General features: G+C 35.2%; 1 protein-coding gene across 1 annotated transcript; it reads left to right on the forward strand.

Annotated features, from left to right (window-relative positions):
• The first annotated feature begins 9,030 nt into the window (after nt 1-9,030).
• On the forward strand, nt 9,031-11,031 carry LOC145072468 (uncharacterized protein At5g49945-like). Its single transcript, XM_079018892.1, has 3 exons — nt 9,031-10,214; nt 10,302-10,505; nt 10,602-11,031. Exons 1-3 carry the CDS (start codon nt 9,132-9,134, stop codon nt 10,830-10,832), a joined length of 1,518 nt encoding a protein of 505 aa, XP_078875018.1. The 5' UTR covers nt 9,031-9,131; the 3' UTR covers nt 10,833-11,031.
• The last annotated feature ends 1,728 nt before the right edge of the window (nt 11,032-12,759 follow it).

Here is a 12,759-nt window from a genome sequence, read left to right on the forward strand (position 1 = left end):
TTAATTTAGTTTATTTGATTATTCGTTATTTGTTTTTAGTTAGTTTTTTATTTTATTTTTTTTAGTTTTATTTTCGTTGATATCATTTCACTTGTCGAGAAGGTTTTTGTTGCTATGTGCAGGAATTCGTGATCATACACATTATTTGGTTTTACTTTTTGCATGAGTTTCGAGATTGCGAGCGATTAGAGAATTCTTGACTTGTTTAGTCTACTACTTTGGGTGATTTGTCCAACTCAATCCACGAGGCGTAGTATAGCAAGGTGTATCGAGGTGGTTAAGTGGAAGACCGAACTCTTGCTACTCTTGACTAGTTGGGTCGACTCTTGTTCTACTTTTTAGTTAATGGTGCAAAGAAAACAAAGAAAATAGTCTGACAGGTCCCGAAAGTTTTTGTTTTCACAAACCACCTCTTGCATGCAAGGGATTTAATCAACAATTGTAGCTTGATTTCGACGAAGACAAGTGATTGTGATATCCTTTTTAGTTATTTGTTTTTTTAGTTATTTTAGTGAGTTTTTATTTTTATTTTTAGTTTGTTTAAATTTTGTTTTCCATGTTGATGCTCTTGATGTTTCAGATCTTTGCAAAACTTTTACCCTTCAGATGCTTTCAGAAATTTCAATAATTAAGGTCGAATGTTGATTGTCACAAGAGAAAAAACCGTGTGAGAGTTTGAAGTTGACACTTGAGAGCCATGATTTTCAATAAGTGTGGGGTGCGCATCGATATTTGGAGGGATTATTATTTCGAAGAGTGGCGTTTCTAACTATACATTGATTCCCATGGCATGGATAAGCTGTTCCCACACCATGGAGTTTTATTTTGACACAATGTAGAAGTATCATCCCGACTGCCATAACATGGTTGACACTTTCCTATGTCGTGGGGGAGTTTTTCATCACGAGAGGAGGTTGTTATTCTACATACCACGACGTGACCACCACTTACTACGTCGTGGCCATGCTATTATTCGCGATATGGATTTTTCCTCACTCGACGACACGACGTGGTTGACACTTTCCCACATCATGGTCGCTATACATTGCATTTATTTGCAATCTTTTGCACCACATTTCAGAAGTCAATGTTCTTTTGTATTTTCCGGCACATTCAGATGCAGCAGTTCCAGTTTCCAGTCTTCCAGCAATTTTCAGAGCAACTTGTAGCAGCCCCATTCGATCTCGTCACAACTACCCAGGGGAGTCTATTCCTTTTTCTCCCTTTTTATGTTCTTAATTCGTTTTAGCATACAATGAGAGCATTGTATGAAATAAGTGTGGGGTAGGGGGTCGGTAAAAGTAAATTAAAATTATAAGAAAAAATAAAATAATAGTTAGGAAATTGCTAGATTTAGGAAATTTAAAATTTTAAAAAACTTGAAATAATAATTTAATTTAGAAAAATCTAGTGATAATTTAAATTTTGCTAATATTGTATGAAATGATCCGATGAGAACTCAAATGTTTAGTTGAGCCAATATACGTTATAGTGCATTTGTGGCCTCCCTTATTTTAGTGAAATCATGGAACAAAAACACAATCCCGCTTGGTTTGAGGGATGCAATATGTTTAGCAGCCTAAACCTGAAATGTATCCAGGAAAATTATTATCATTAACCAATAAATGTTGAGGTTGAGCGCCACTGCTTAAGCATCTGGGTTTTGAGTGAAAAAAAGTGAGGTACATGTAAAAAAAAAAGAGAATTACGAGTAAAGTTTGAAGAATTTTGGAGCAAATAAAGTGAAGATCAAAAGATCAAAATTCTGAAGAAATCCAAAAAGTTGAAGATACCAGAAATCAAATCAACAAAGGTGGTGAATTCAAAGAAATCAAAGATCAAATGTCAAAGAATTGAAGAATTCCAAAAGAGCTCCATAGTGGTATCGAAAAGTTGTAATTCTAGATTATGTATGCTTAGGTTGCTCAACTAAAAATATCTTGAGGTTAGGAGGTTTTCTGCGGATGGATTCGGAGGGTTGCATAAAATGAGCATTGTTCGGAAAAAGTGGACAGGTGTTTATGAAGATTGTGAGTATTTAAAGTATGGGGGGTACTTTAGGAAAATTTTAAACACAAATGCATGCGTTGCGGTCTTGACATAATGGCTAAGTTTTAAATGGATTGTTTAGTGCGATATTGGTAAAATAAAATTAAAAGTAAATTTGCTTAGGGGCAAACAAAGGCTAAGTGTGGGGTATTTTGATATGTGTATTTTTATATATATATATTTATGTATAACATATCTTAATATTTTAGCCTTTATTATTATTATTTAGAACTAAAATATACTTAATATGCTTTGAAATATTTAATTACAGTTAAAATGGGAGATGGAATGCAAAAGAAAGAGAATGGAGCTGAAAAGATGCAAAAAGGATATTGCTGGCAGATTGACCCCTCTTTAGTGTTTCGGGTATATCTGATGACTCACAAGTCCAATTGACGAGATTCAAAATGTTCTGAAAACTAGACGAAATTTCCTACGACTTATGTGAGAGGGACTTTTGGCTAATTTGACACTTATCTTATCCAAAATCGGCCTTGAAGATGAAGCATAAAAGCTGGACGGAAATTCCCTCCAAGTTACTTATTCCCCAAGCACCACTTTCCTTATCTTTATTTGCTTAATCCCTAAGCCACATTAGTTTCCTTATTCCAATACAACTCTAATATTCCATATAATTCCATCTCCATCAACTATAAATACCCCATATCATTCCACCATTTTCATAATCTATGATATTCCACTTCGACTTGTGCAACAAGAAAACTTCATAGCTGCCGTTTTGAGGGTCTAGAAGGCGGCCAGAGGGCCGTTAAGCTGATATGGAACAAAGATCTAAGGGATTGGAGAGCGGATTCATATCGGTAATCATGTGGTTTGTTAACGTGACCATGCTTAGCATTCCACTATGATACTATTATGTATTTAGTTTCTGATTTGGGTGTAAAAACCTTTTATTTTGTGTTTATGATTGAATGAAGCTTTGATTATTAGACTAATTGCTATATTGAATTGTTTTTTATGTTTAATTTATCTTGCCAAGCTTGTTAAAAGATCCTTACGTATTAATGATAATTATTTGCTGTTAATTGTTAAGTAAATTGAGTTGTATGAACAACTGCTTGATTGCTTGTCTCTTATGATTTTGATGACCATCGAGATTATAAGTCTAGGAATAACGAATGTGAAACTAGGATTAACTTGGGAATAAGTAAGTTAATGTGTGAGCCTTGTTAGATGACCATCAACAAGAGGTTAATTGAATGACTAATTTGATTAACTATATTTACAAGTCTTGCTTGATATGAACTGAACACTAGGAAGCATGTTAGTTTAATCAACTGATCACTGTTTGAATTGACTTGTTTGCTAAAGGATTAGTTATAGTGAACGCGAATCTAATCATTTTAGGAATCGGTGAACATGAATAAATGAATTTGTGTATGCAATTATCAATGTTTTTAAGGTGTAATTTATCTAAACCAAAGTACCTGAAGAGATTTGCTTTCCTGTTAGTTTATCGAAAGTTGTTAATTGATTGTTCGTTTGAGATTTATTAAACTATTTCTTTATTATTTTCGTGTGACCTGTAACCTATAATCAAATATATTAAATTAATCCACCGTTCCATGTGATCGACACCCGACTTACCTAAGCTATACTGTAATCTGACTAGGTACACTGCCTATAAGTGCATAGATAGTCTAAGTTTGTTAGGTTATAAATATTAAAATTAGTGGGTACTTTTATGCACATCATTGAGCATAGAGAATGTATAAGGCACTTATATAGCAACTTCAAGAAACACTTTCGTGGTGACTTCTTTAACACCAAAATATGCGTTGCTGCGAAAACCTATCGTCCTACCAAGCATGATAGGTTATTAAAGGAAATTAGTGATAAAAATGAAGATGCCATTGCATATCTAAATACCAATCACAAAAAAATTTGGAGTAGAAGCAAGTTTGGAACTACTTCCAAGTGTGATTACATCACTAATAATGTTTCAGAAACATTTAATTCTTGGATTGGTAAATTGCGCTATAAACCTGTGCTTGATCTCCTTGACACAATTAGGGAAAAGATTATGAAACGGTTTGATAAGAAAAGGAATTTGGTGAGTACATGGAATGGCGTATTAGTTCCTATTGCTAAAAATCATCTCAACGACATCGCTAAGGTAAACATGTTAAATAATTAAGTTGAATGACTATATTTGTTTTAGTTTTTACTTCAATAATACATATATCTAAAATATATATGTTTTTAATTTTCATATAGAACTTGGGTGAATATGAAGTTACTAGAAGTTGTGAGAATCAAGCTGAAGTGAAGTACAAGGGAACACGTTGGGAGGTCAGCTTAGATGAAAGAAAATGTAGTTGTCGCGTGTAGCAAGTTCAGGGTCGACCATGTGTACATGCAACGACTTTTATTGCTTTTATAAGGGATGCTAACTGGGACAAATATGTTGATCCCTATTTCACTATAGAGAAATTTAAATCTGCATATGCTTTTCAAATTGCTCCGATGCCCGGACAGGATCAATGGGCGGAAAAAAATGGGGAGAAAATATATCCACTTATTATCAAACGCCCATCTGGACGACCAAGAAAAAATAGAATTAAATCATCGGACGAGCCTAAAAGAAGACACAAGTGTCCACGATGTGGTGAGTATGGACACCGTCAAAAAACATGTAAAAATCCAGCATCTCAAAGTTTCGATCAAAGTGAAACAGCCACCTCTAAAAGGTTACTTAAATTTCCATTATTTTTGTTGAGTAAATGACAATACTAATAATGAAAATAATTTTTTATTCATTTTAGGAAATGTGGAAACAATACAAAATCGCATGGCGATGTGGGAGTTTCGGGGTCTACTTAAAAAAAGCTCGTGCAATTAGTTGGTCTTTTTGATAATTTTGTTAGCTTAAGTTGAAAATGTTCTTAATTAGGGTTCAATTGATGGATTTTTTTTTGTTATTATGTGACATAAATAAATATTTTGATATTTTTTTTTCTTTCATGGATTTGCATTATTGTTAAATTTGTATATATGGTGTAACTTTAAAGACTAGGGACCAAACTGTAATAAGTGCAAATTTAAAGTCCAGGGACCAAAATGTAATAAGTGCAAATTTAAAGTCCAGGGACCAAACTGTCATAAGTGCAAATTTAAAGACCAGGGACCAAACTGTAATAAGTGCAAATTTAAAGTCCAGGGACCAACCTGTAATAATTGCAAAATTAAAAAGTATAAGGACCAAATAGTAATTAATGTAAATTTAATAAGTGCCAAATGTAAAAAACAGGGATCAAACTATAATTAATTCCAAATATATTCTTTATGGACAAATATTGTATATATTACAATTAAAAATATAATTAATTCCAAATATATTCTTTATGAACAAAAATTATATATATTACAATTAAAAAGTACTGAGATACAAAATATTGTTAGTGTAATTAACTATTACAAAACTATGAAAGTTCAATGCTATATCTTATCAATTTCTCAAAGTACAATGCTATTTCTTGAATTTAGCCCTGCTGTTATATCTCTTCATTTGATGTAGTGAATTTGAAGGTATTAGGTATGTTTAGGGATGAGCAAAAGAACCGAACCGGCCGGAACCGACCCGACCCGAACCGGACCGGGGAACCGGCTTCGGCCAAAATGAAAAACCGAACCGGCCCGGCGGTTCTACCGGTTCCGGTTCCGGGTCCGGTTTTTGCCGGTTTTTCGAGTTTGGAACTGGCTAAATTTTGATGTATCCAACGACTAAATTACTTTGCGTTTTATTGGTTTGGTGAAGTTATATATAGATAAACAAAATGAGAAATATAAGTTATATAAGTACCTGTGGAGCACATAGCTATGAGTAAGCCCTCTACATGTGGTTGTGGTTTAATTAGTTTTGCTGCAATCCACCCCAATATTCCTCCACAAAGAAATGTTATTCCAATATTTATTGGCATAAACCACCTACAAGATTAATTCACAGCAACATGATATATTATTGATATATACATAATCATCATTCTCATCATGCACAATGAGATAATCTCTTAATTACGTTACCATGAGATAATGTCTTCGAGGGTGACTGTCTTGGCAAGACTAGCAAAAATAAGTGAGGGAGTAAACGCCACAAAAACAATTTGCAAAAAGTTACATTTTCTTATAGACAATATCATGGGGTTGAAACATAAAAACAGTTTACCATACGTGCTTTATTTTATAACAAGTATGTGCGTACCCTATTTAGTGATTTTCGAGTATCGCTAGAGAGAACATTGAAGTAATCAGTAGCCATAATTGCTCCTATTGCACTAAGTAACAACACCTCCAATATTGGCATTGATGCAACCTCAACCAACGACAATAAACCCATTTTCTGTAAATTGTGAACACTTTTCTAAGGTTCGATCCTTATGTTTGTGTCTACTTTTTTCTCTTTATATATTTATACAAGGGCATTGATAATGGATGAAAGATCCTAAATTAAAGTCAATTAGGATCTGATGTCATAGATTTTTTAGACGAATTAATAGAAGAGTGACTTGAAATTTCATGAAAGCGGTAGCATTGAATTAGTATCTTCGTGACTTGGGAGTTGGGATCGGCGATCGTTTTTTTTTGGTCGATCGTGTTTTTTTTTGTTACGTCCGAAGTGTAAGGCAAAAGTTCAAGCGACAAAGCCAAATGCATGGGGTTTTTTGTATCCGGTCCGGTTCCCGGTTTTGGGTCGGTTCTTACTGGGTCCCGGTTCCAAAAAATCACAAAATTATAGTATAGGTCCCGGCCCGACCGGTTCCATCGGGTGCCGGTTCCGGTTCCGGCCGGTTCCCCGGTCCTTTTGCTCATCCCTAGGTATGTTTTCTTTTGTGGCTTGTAACCCACCTTCAGCCGGTCAAATAGTTTATGCTTTGGATGTCAAACCTACAACATTAGCAACATAGAAACATGTCAAACTTAATAATTAAGGATGTCAAACTTACTAATTAAAACAATATACACATGATGTCATTTTCTTTGATGAGATTGTTAACTAGTTAACTGGCTGCTAACAAGGCATTACTAGTTTTCAACAGGTATTCCATGTTTCTAATTTTAGTTATCGTGACCATGTTTAACAAAATACATATGATGAGATCGTTAGCATCTCTCTATCTCTTTGAGAACATATCACAACAGGTATTCTCTCTGAAAACATATCACAACAGGTACTAGTTTTCTCGGTTCAAAAAGTTGTGGGGAAACCTTAATTTTAAAAAAAAAAGTTGATACTAATTAATATAAGTCTACCTAAAAAAACCCTTAATATGAACATCACTTGGAAAATAAAAATAATATGATACAAAATTTGCCAACATCTTCCATGTGCATGTCCACAAAGGCCAAATAAAACCATAAATCATTGTTTGGTGACAACCAATTACTTAAAACTATGATTACATCAAGGGTAAATTGGGAATAGGTAAGATTATTGCTATTTGGTGCTATTTGCTTAAAAGATTTAAGGAGAAAAATGGATAAACAACATAGTAGATAACAAGGAACACGAAGCGGAACCATTGATTTCCACTAAAAATATATAAAACCAACAGTCATTCTCTTCTCTTTCTTTGTTCCTCAACCTAATCTAATCATCAACCACAAGTCACATTCTTTATAAAAGACACTTATAAGATGATCAAAAAGAGCTTCTGAATTTGTTATAGATTATTCTACAAGTTGTAATTACTAACTCACTACCACTTGAAGGGTTTAAACCATTGATTTTCATGAATTAGGATCTTCTCAGGTTCATAAACAAGAGGAGTTGTGGTTTGTTCATGTTCTTCAGAATCAGGAATGGTTTTTATCTCATGAGCTACATTAACTTTCTTATGTTTTTTCATCGCCTCTTTCTTTCTTGGCCTCGTAGACATGTGAGGCTTATTTGTAAGCTGATCTAATACCAAAATCGAATTAACAAAACATACTTTTAAAGATTTAACAATCAACAAAATACATGGTACGCTTATGTAATACCAAAATCGAATTAACAAAGAAGTTCATTGGAAACCTGACTGTAGCTCAAATCAAAACAACTAAGCCATCAAATACACATAACTAAGCTGATTGTTAAAAGAATTTGAACAAATGAAACTAGGAACCCTAAAAACGAAATTGAAGAGATGGAAAATAGGAATAGCGTGAAGTCGACAATACCTGATGCGATGATATGATTACGCGACAATAGGGGGAAGACAGATGTTGTGTGCTACGATCGGAAGGAAGCTACGATCGAAAGGAAGCTGCAAGACGGGAGGAGGCTGCGATCGGAAGGAAGACGAAAGGATGAATCTGCGATCAATAATCCCCATTAACGTGTGTATGATTTGGAATTTAGAAGAAGCGCAAAATGTCTATTTCAAATGTTTTTTAGATTTAATGATTTTAAAATGGCAAAAAAATTAAAAATCAATAAAAAAATAAAAAAATAGATTTAGGTATATATGATATTAAAAAACATTAAGAAGGGCAATGATAAATTATAAATAAGAAATTACCTTAAATACGATATTTAGCTGTTTAATGAGGATATATACGAAATTCTGCCATATCTAAAAATAAATTCAGTTCCTTTGACAGTACGTACATTAAATAGACCCTTTCACAATACGTCGCACACTCCATACTTTCACACTTTCATAGAACATCAAAATGATAGATTATATCCAAATTATGTGAATCCAATCTTTCATAGAACATCAAAATGAAATCCAATGATAAATTATAAATAAGAAATTACCTTAAATATATATAATAACCATCATTCACATATGAAGTCATTTCCTAATAAAATAAAATAAAATACATCACATCAGTGGAACAAAAATGACTATGGGATCAAAACAAAAACTATCAATGTTATATTAACGAAGCAATCAATAAAATGTTACAACTTAAAAGGACTAAAATATGAATTTGTGAATAGTAATGGGGTATCTCTATATATTATCAGAATTTATTGGTAACTCGTGGTGCGGAACTTTTGTGTCAAGTCACCCAGTTCTCAATTGCATTCTACCATTCCACACTCACATACTCTCTCTCTCCAAGCTCCATCAATGGCGAAGCAACGATCTTCTTCTCTATTCTTCTCTTCACTCTTAACCCCAAGAGGCGACACCCTTCTCTACCTCATCGCTCTCCTCTCGATCTTCTCTATCATCATCCACCACATCTCCCTCTCCGCCGCCGCTGATTCCCATTTCGAAGGCTTTGACGCCGATGACGAAGTTGAACTCGATGACGACTCTCTTCTTCTCCAATCATCATCACTCTCTGATCTCCCCCGCCGGTCCCCTCCTCCTTCTACCACTTTATCCACCTCTTCTGATCCCGAATCCCACCATGGCCCACCTAACCCACCCTCATCCCAGCCGGCCGATTCCGATCTCGCTACCAAACCCTCAACCCCATCTTCTTCATTTGAGTATTGGGATGAAGATGAGTTCGAGGGCTTCCCTACTGAAATAACACCCCCTGAAGTCTCCAGAATCACTGAACCTACCACACCGGGTGGTTCTGAATCGGCTGCTCCGGAGGATACCGAGAAGATTGCGCCACCGACGTCGGCGAAGAAGAGTATTGGATCGTTTACTATTGAGATAACATGTGTATCAATCTTAATCATATTCGCGATCAATTTTTTCACTGGGAAAAAAGAGAATGAAACCCTAGCCCTGGCTTGGGCGGCTAAATTCGCTACTAATGATTCGATTTTCGAGAAGAATTTTAGTTTGTTGGGTGTGGGAGAAACCGATGACTCTCCATTGTTGTTGAAAGAAGGTCAAAACGTGTTCAAGTTCTACGCCAGTGGGCGTAGGTTTTGTCAAGGATTGTTGGCTACAATGGAGCTGAAGAGCCGCCATGATTTGATAGCAAGGCTGTATAACATGATTGTTCCTTGTAAAGATGAGATCACGTTTGAGGTCTATATGAATGACGATGCAATGGATCATGTGGTTTTTGCTTTGGCTAAGAAGAAAGCTGCAAAAACTATGCAGAAGGAACTGAGAGATCTTCAGAGGTTTGGGAATTTGATGCCTGCACCCACCAATCGGAAATGGGTTGCTGATGAATTGAGTGTCATTACAGAGTCTAAAGAGGTCGCCGGAGATTTGATCACCGAGGCTGTACTTGATCAGGTCAGTGATTATTCCATGTTCTGTATTTGTAATGGTTGTTTACTTGTTTTTACCATTTCATTGGTTCTATTCTATTATCTCCATTAGGTATTTGGTGAAAAAGCATTCCAGAAATTTGGGAAATTGTTCATGTCAATGCATTTCTCTGATCAACATTCAAGTACCCACAGGAAGATCTTGATTTTTAAGTTTGCTCTTCCTGCTGCCGATCAAATGGCTGACATGACACGATTAGTGGCTCTAATTCCCTATTACATTGATTTAATTGGTCGTTACAAACTCAGTTCACAGGTACATTTCTTTTCTTCACACAATAAATATCTGCAAAAAACTCATTCTTCCATCTCTTTTCTTCACAGAATAACATTTTGAAACTGTTGAAAACAGGCTAGATCCAAACCAGAAGCAGCAAGAGCAAAGCTTGCACAAGAAGTATACAAGGAGCTTCAGTATGCAAGACAAGAAGCAATTCAGAGAAAGAAGATAGAGAAGAAGAAGATGATGGAGGAGGCTGAGTCAAAGCTGAATGCTGAAGCTTTACGCAAGAAAGAAGCAAAAGAACGTGCTCGACAGTTGAAGAAAGCAATGCCCAAAATCAAAATGTCACGTGGAGGATAGGAAGAACATATACAGGTCAGCTTGTTACTTGTTAGTTCACTACTCTTTCTTTTTCTCCTTTCTTGTTCTTGTTACTTCTTTTATGCTTTTTATAGCTAGAAACATAATAGAATCTGTACGTGGTCACTGCAATGCATTGTACTTTAGTGGTTTGTACTTCTGTTTTCAGTCAGATTAAGCAATTCTACTTGTACCTCTAGTTACTTTTTTGTATTTGTTCAAAAGTCTAAATTGGTTAGTGGAACTTATTGAAAATAAGAAAGGGGAGGGGAAGATTGGATAAATCATTATCATTATCATCATATTCATGTGGTTATTATCGTACAATGAGTGAGATGGAAAACAGGCAACAAACTATGCGGCTAAGCCTTTTTGTATGGTAAAACTAATTCTTTTGAAGACTACATCTATAAATCTAGGAGATATAATATTGCTATGTGTGATTTGTTGTACTCTGTTAACAAGCTCCACTGCATCCGACACGAAGAAACAAAACGTATCAAATAATGGTATGAACGCATATTGATTTTTCATGCACGATTGCTCATGTTTGGTGTTGTAGCAGTTTTAAAGCAACTTGTCCCACATTGAAATTCCCAACCCTCAACCCTACAAGAGGTGATACCCATTAAGGTCCAAACATGCGTGTTTCCTTCCAACTCATTCAAAAATCAAAACGTCTACCTGTAAGGTCCACACACGTGTGTGGTTATTGAGTTGATGTTATGTCGTCACATGGTTACTATACTAATTAGTATTACTTCACAAGAAAACATGATGAAAAAAATGTAATTTGTTCATGTTATTGGGATAATTTAAAGATTAGTTGGTTATAATTAAAAGATGAAATTGCAAGAATGATCCCTGTGTTATGTCACAACTTGTAAGTTTGGTCCAAAATGTTTAATTTATGCTAGTGGTCTAAAAGTTTGATTTTGTTGCGAGTTTGGTCCAAAAATTTCAAAACTTTTATATAGAAAAATTTGCCCATGTTACTTTTTTTTTTCCCTTTTTATTAATTACATTACCATTTTTTAATTAGAAAGAAAAGACAAAACTCTCTCTCTCTCTCTCTCTCTCTCGTTTTCAAAAAAGAACTAACAAAACAACACCCATCGGCAAAATATGAACACCAAGAAAAATATGAACAGTCACCACCATTTGTTGGAACCTTGTCATCTTTTTCCTGGAATGTCACCCTACTTCCTTCTGGTTTTTACGAAAAGCAAATACCGTCACCACAACCGGTTGGAAGAAAAGAAAATCAGTGATTTATGTTCGTTGGAGATAACCATTACTAATGTCGACCTTTTTGGATCTTCAAATCCTCCACCTTCGCAAACCCTAGCTCCGATCTATAAACCATCGGCACAATGCGACACTGAAACATGACGAAGACGATAGTTTAGGGTTTTTCGACTTGTTTAGATCTGATACCTCCATGGCGGCGACACTATCTCTCTCTCAACCTCACTAATTGATAGACTCTTGAAGATCTCTGAACTTCACAACTCAATGAAACCGTAAATAGAATAACAAAAAAGGCAGCTTAAATGTATTGATAAACACCCCAGTCTTTCGAGAGGAAAGGGACTCTCCAAGAAACAATTCTCTTTGAAATTCTTAGCTACTAAAAACAAGGGAATGACAGAGATTAAATACTCTAGAGACATGGGGGGAGGGGACCACAACACAATGAGCTAGAGAACAAGCTCACCCCACTACAAAAAAAAGCTAACCAATGAAAATAATACAATATCAACAAAAAGATAGATAACACAATCGTGCCGGTAGCCCATTTAATTAGTTGGGTCATGGATATTCTTCTTGGTTTTCTTGCTGTAAACTTGGACTAGTGGGGGCTTATCACTAATTTAGGGTTTTTCGTCTAAGTTCATATCTGTTTGTCGGAGAAGGAGAGAAAAGA

This window comes from Lactuca serriola, chromosome 9 (genome assembly GCF_051521515.1).
Source record: "Lactuca serriola cultivar US96UC23 chromosome 9, Lser_US96UC23_V15, whole genome shotgun sequence".
Classification (NCBI taxonomy): Eukaryota; Viridiplantae; Streptophyta; class Magnoliopsida; order Asterales; family Asteraceae; genus Lactuca; species Lactuca serriola.

Bases quoted from the DNA above. Each gene is read 5' to 3' on its own strand.
- LOC145072468 (XM_079018892.1), top strand. From the start codon at position 9,132: ATGGCGAAGCAACGATCTTCTTCTCTATTCTTCTCTTCACTCTTAACC. The intron at 10,215-10,301 runs GTCAGTGATTAT...TATCTCCATTAG, and splicing joins CCGAGGCTGTACTTGATCAG to GTATTTGGTGAAAAAGCATT. The intron at 10,506-10,601 runs GTACATTTCTTT...TGTTGAAAACAG, and splicing joins GTTACAAACTCAGTTCACAG to GCTAGATCCAAACCAGAAGC.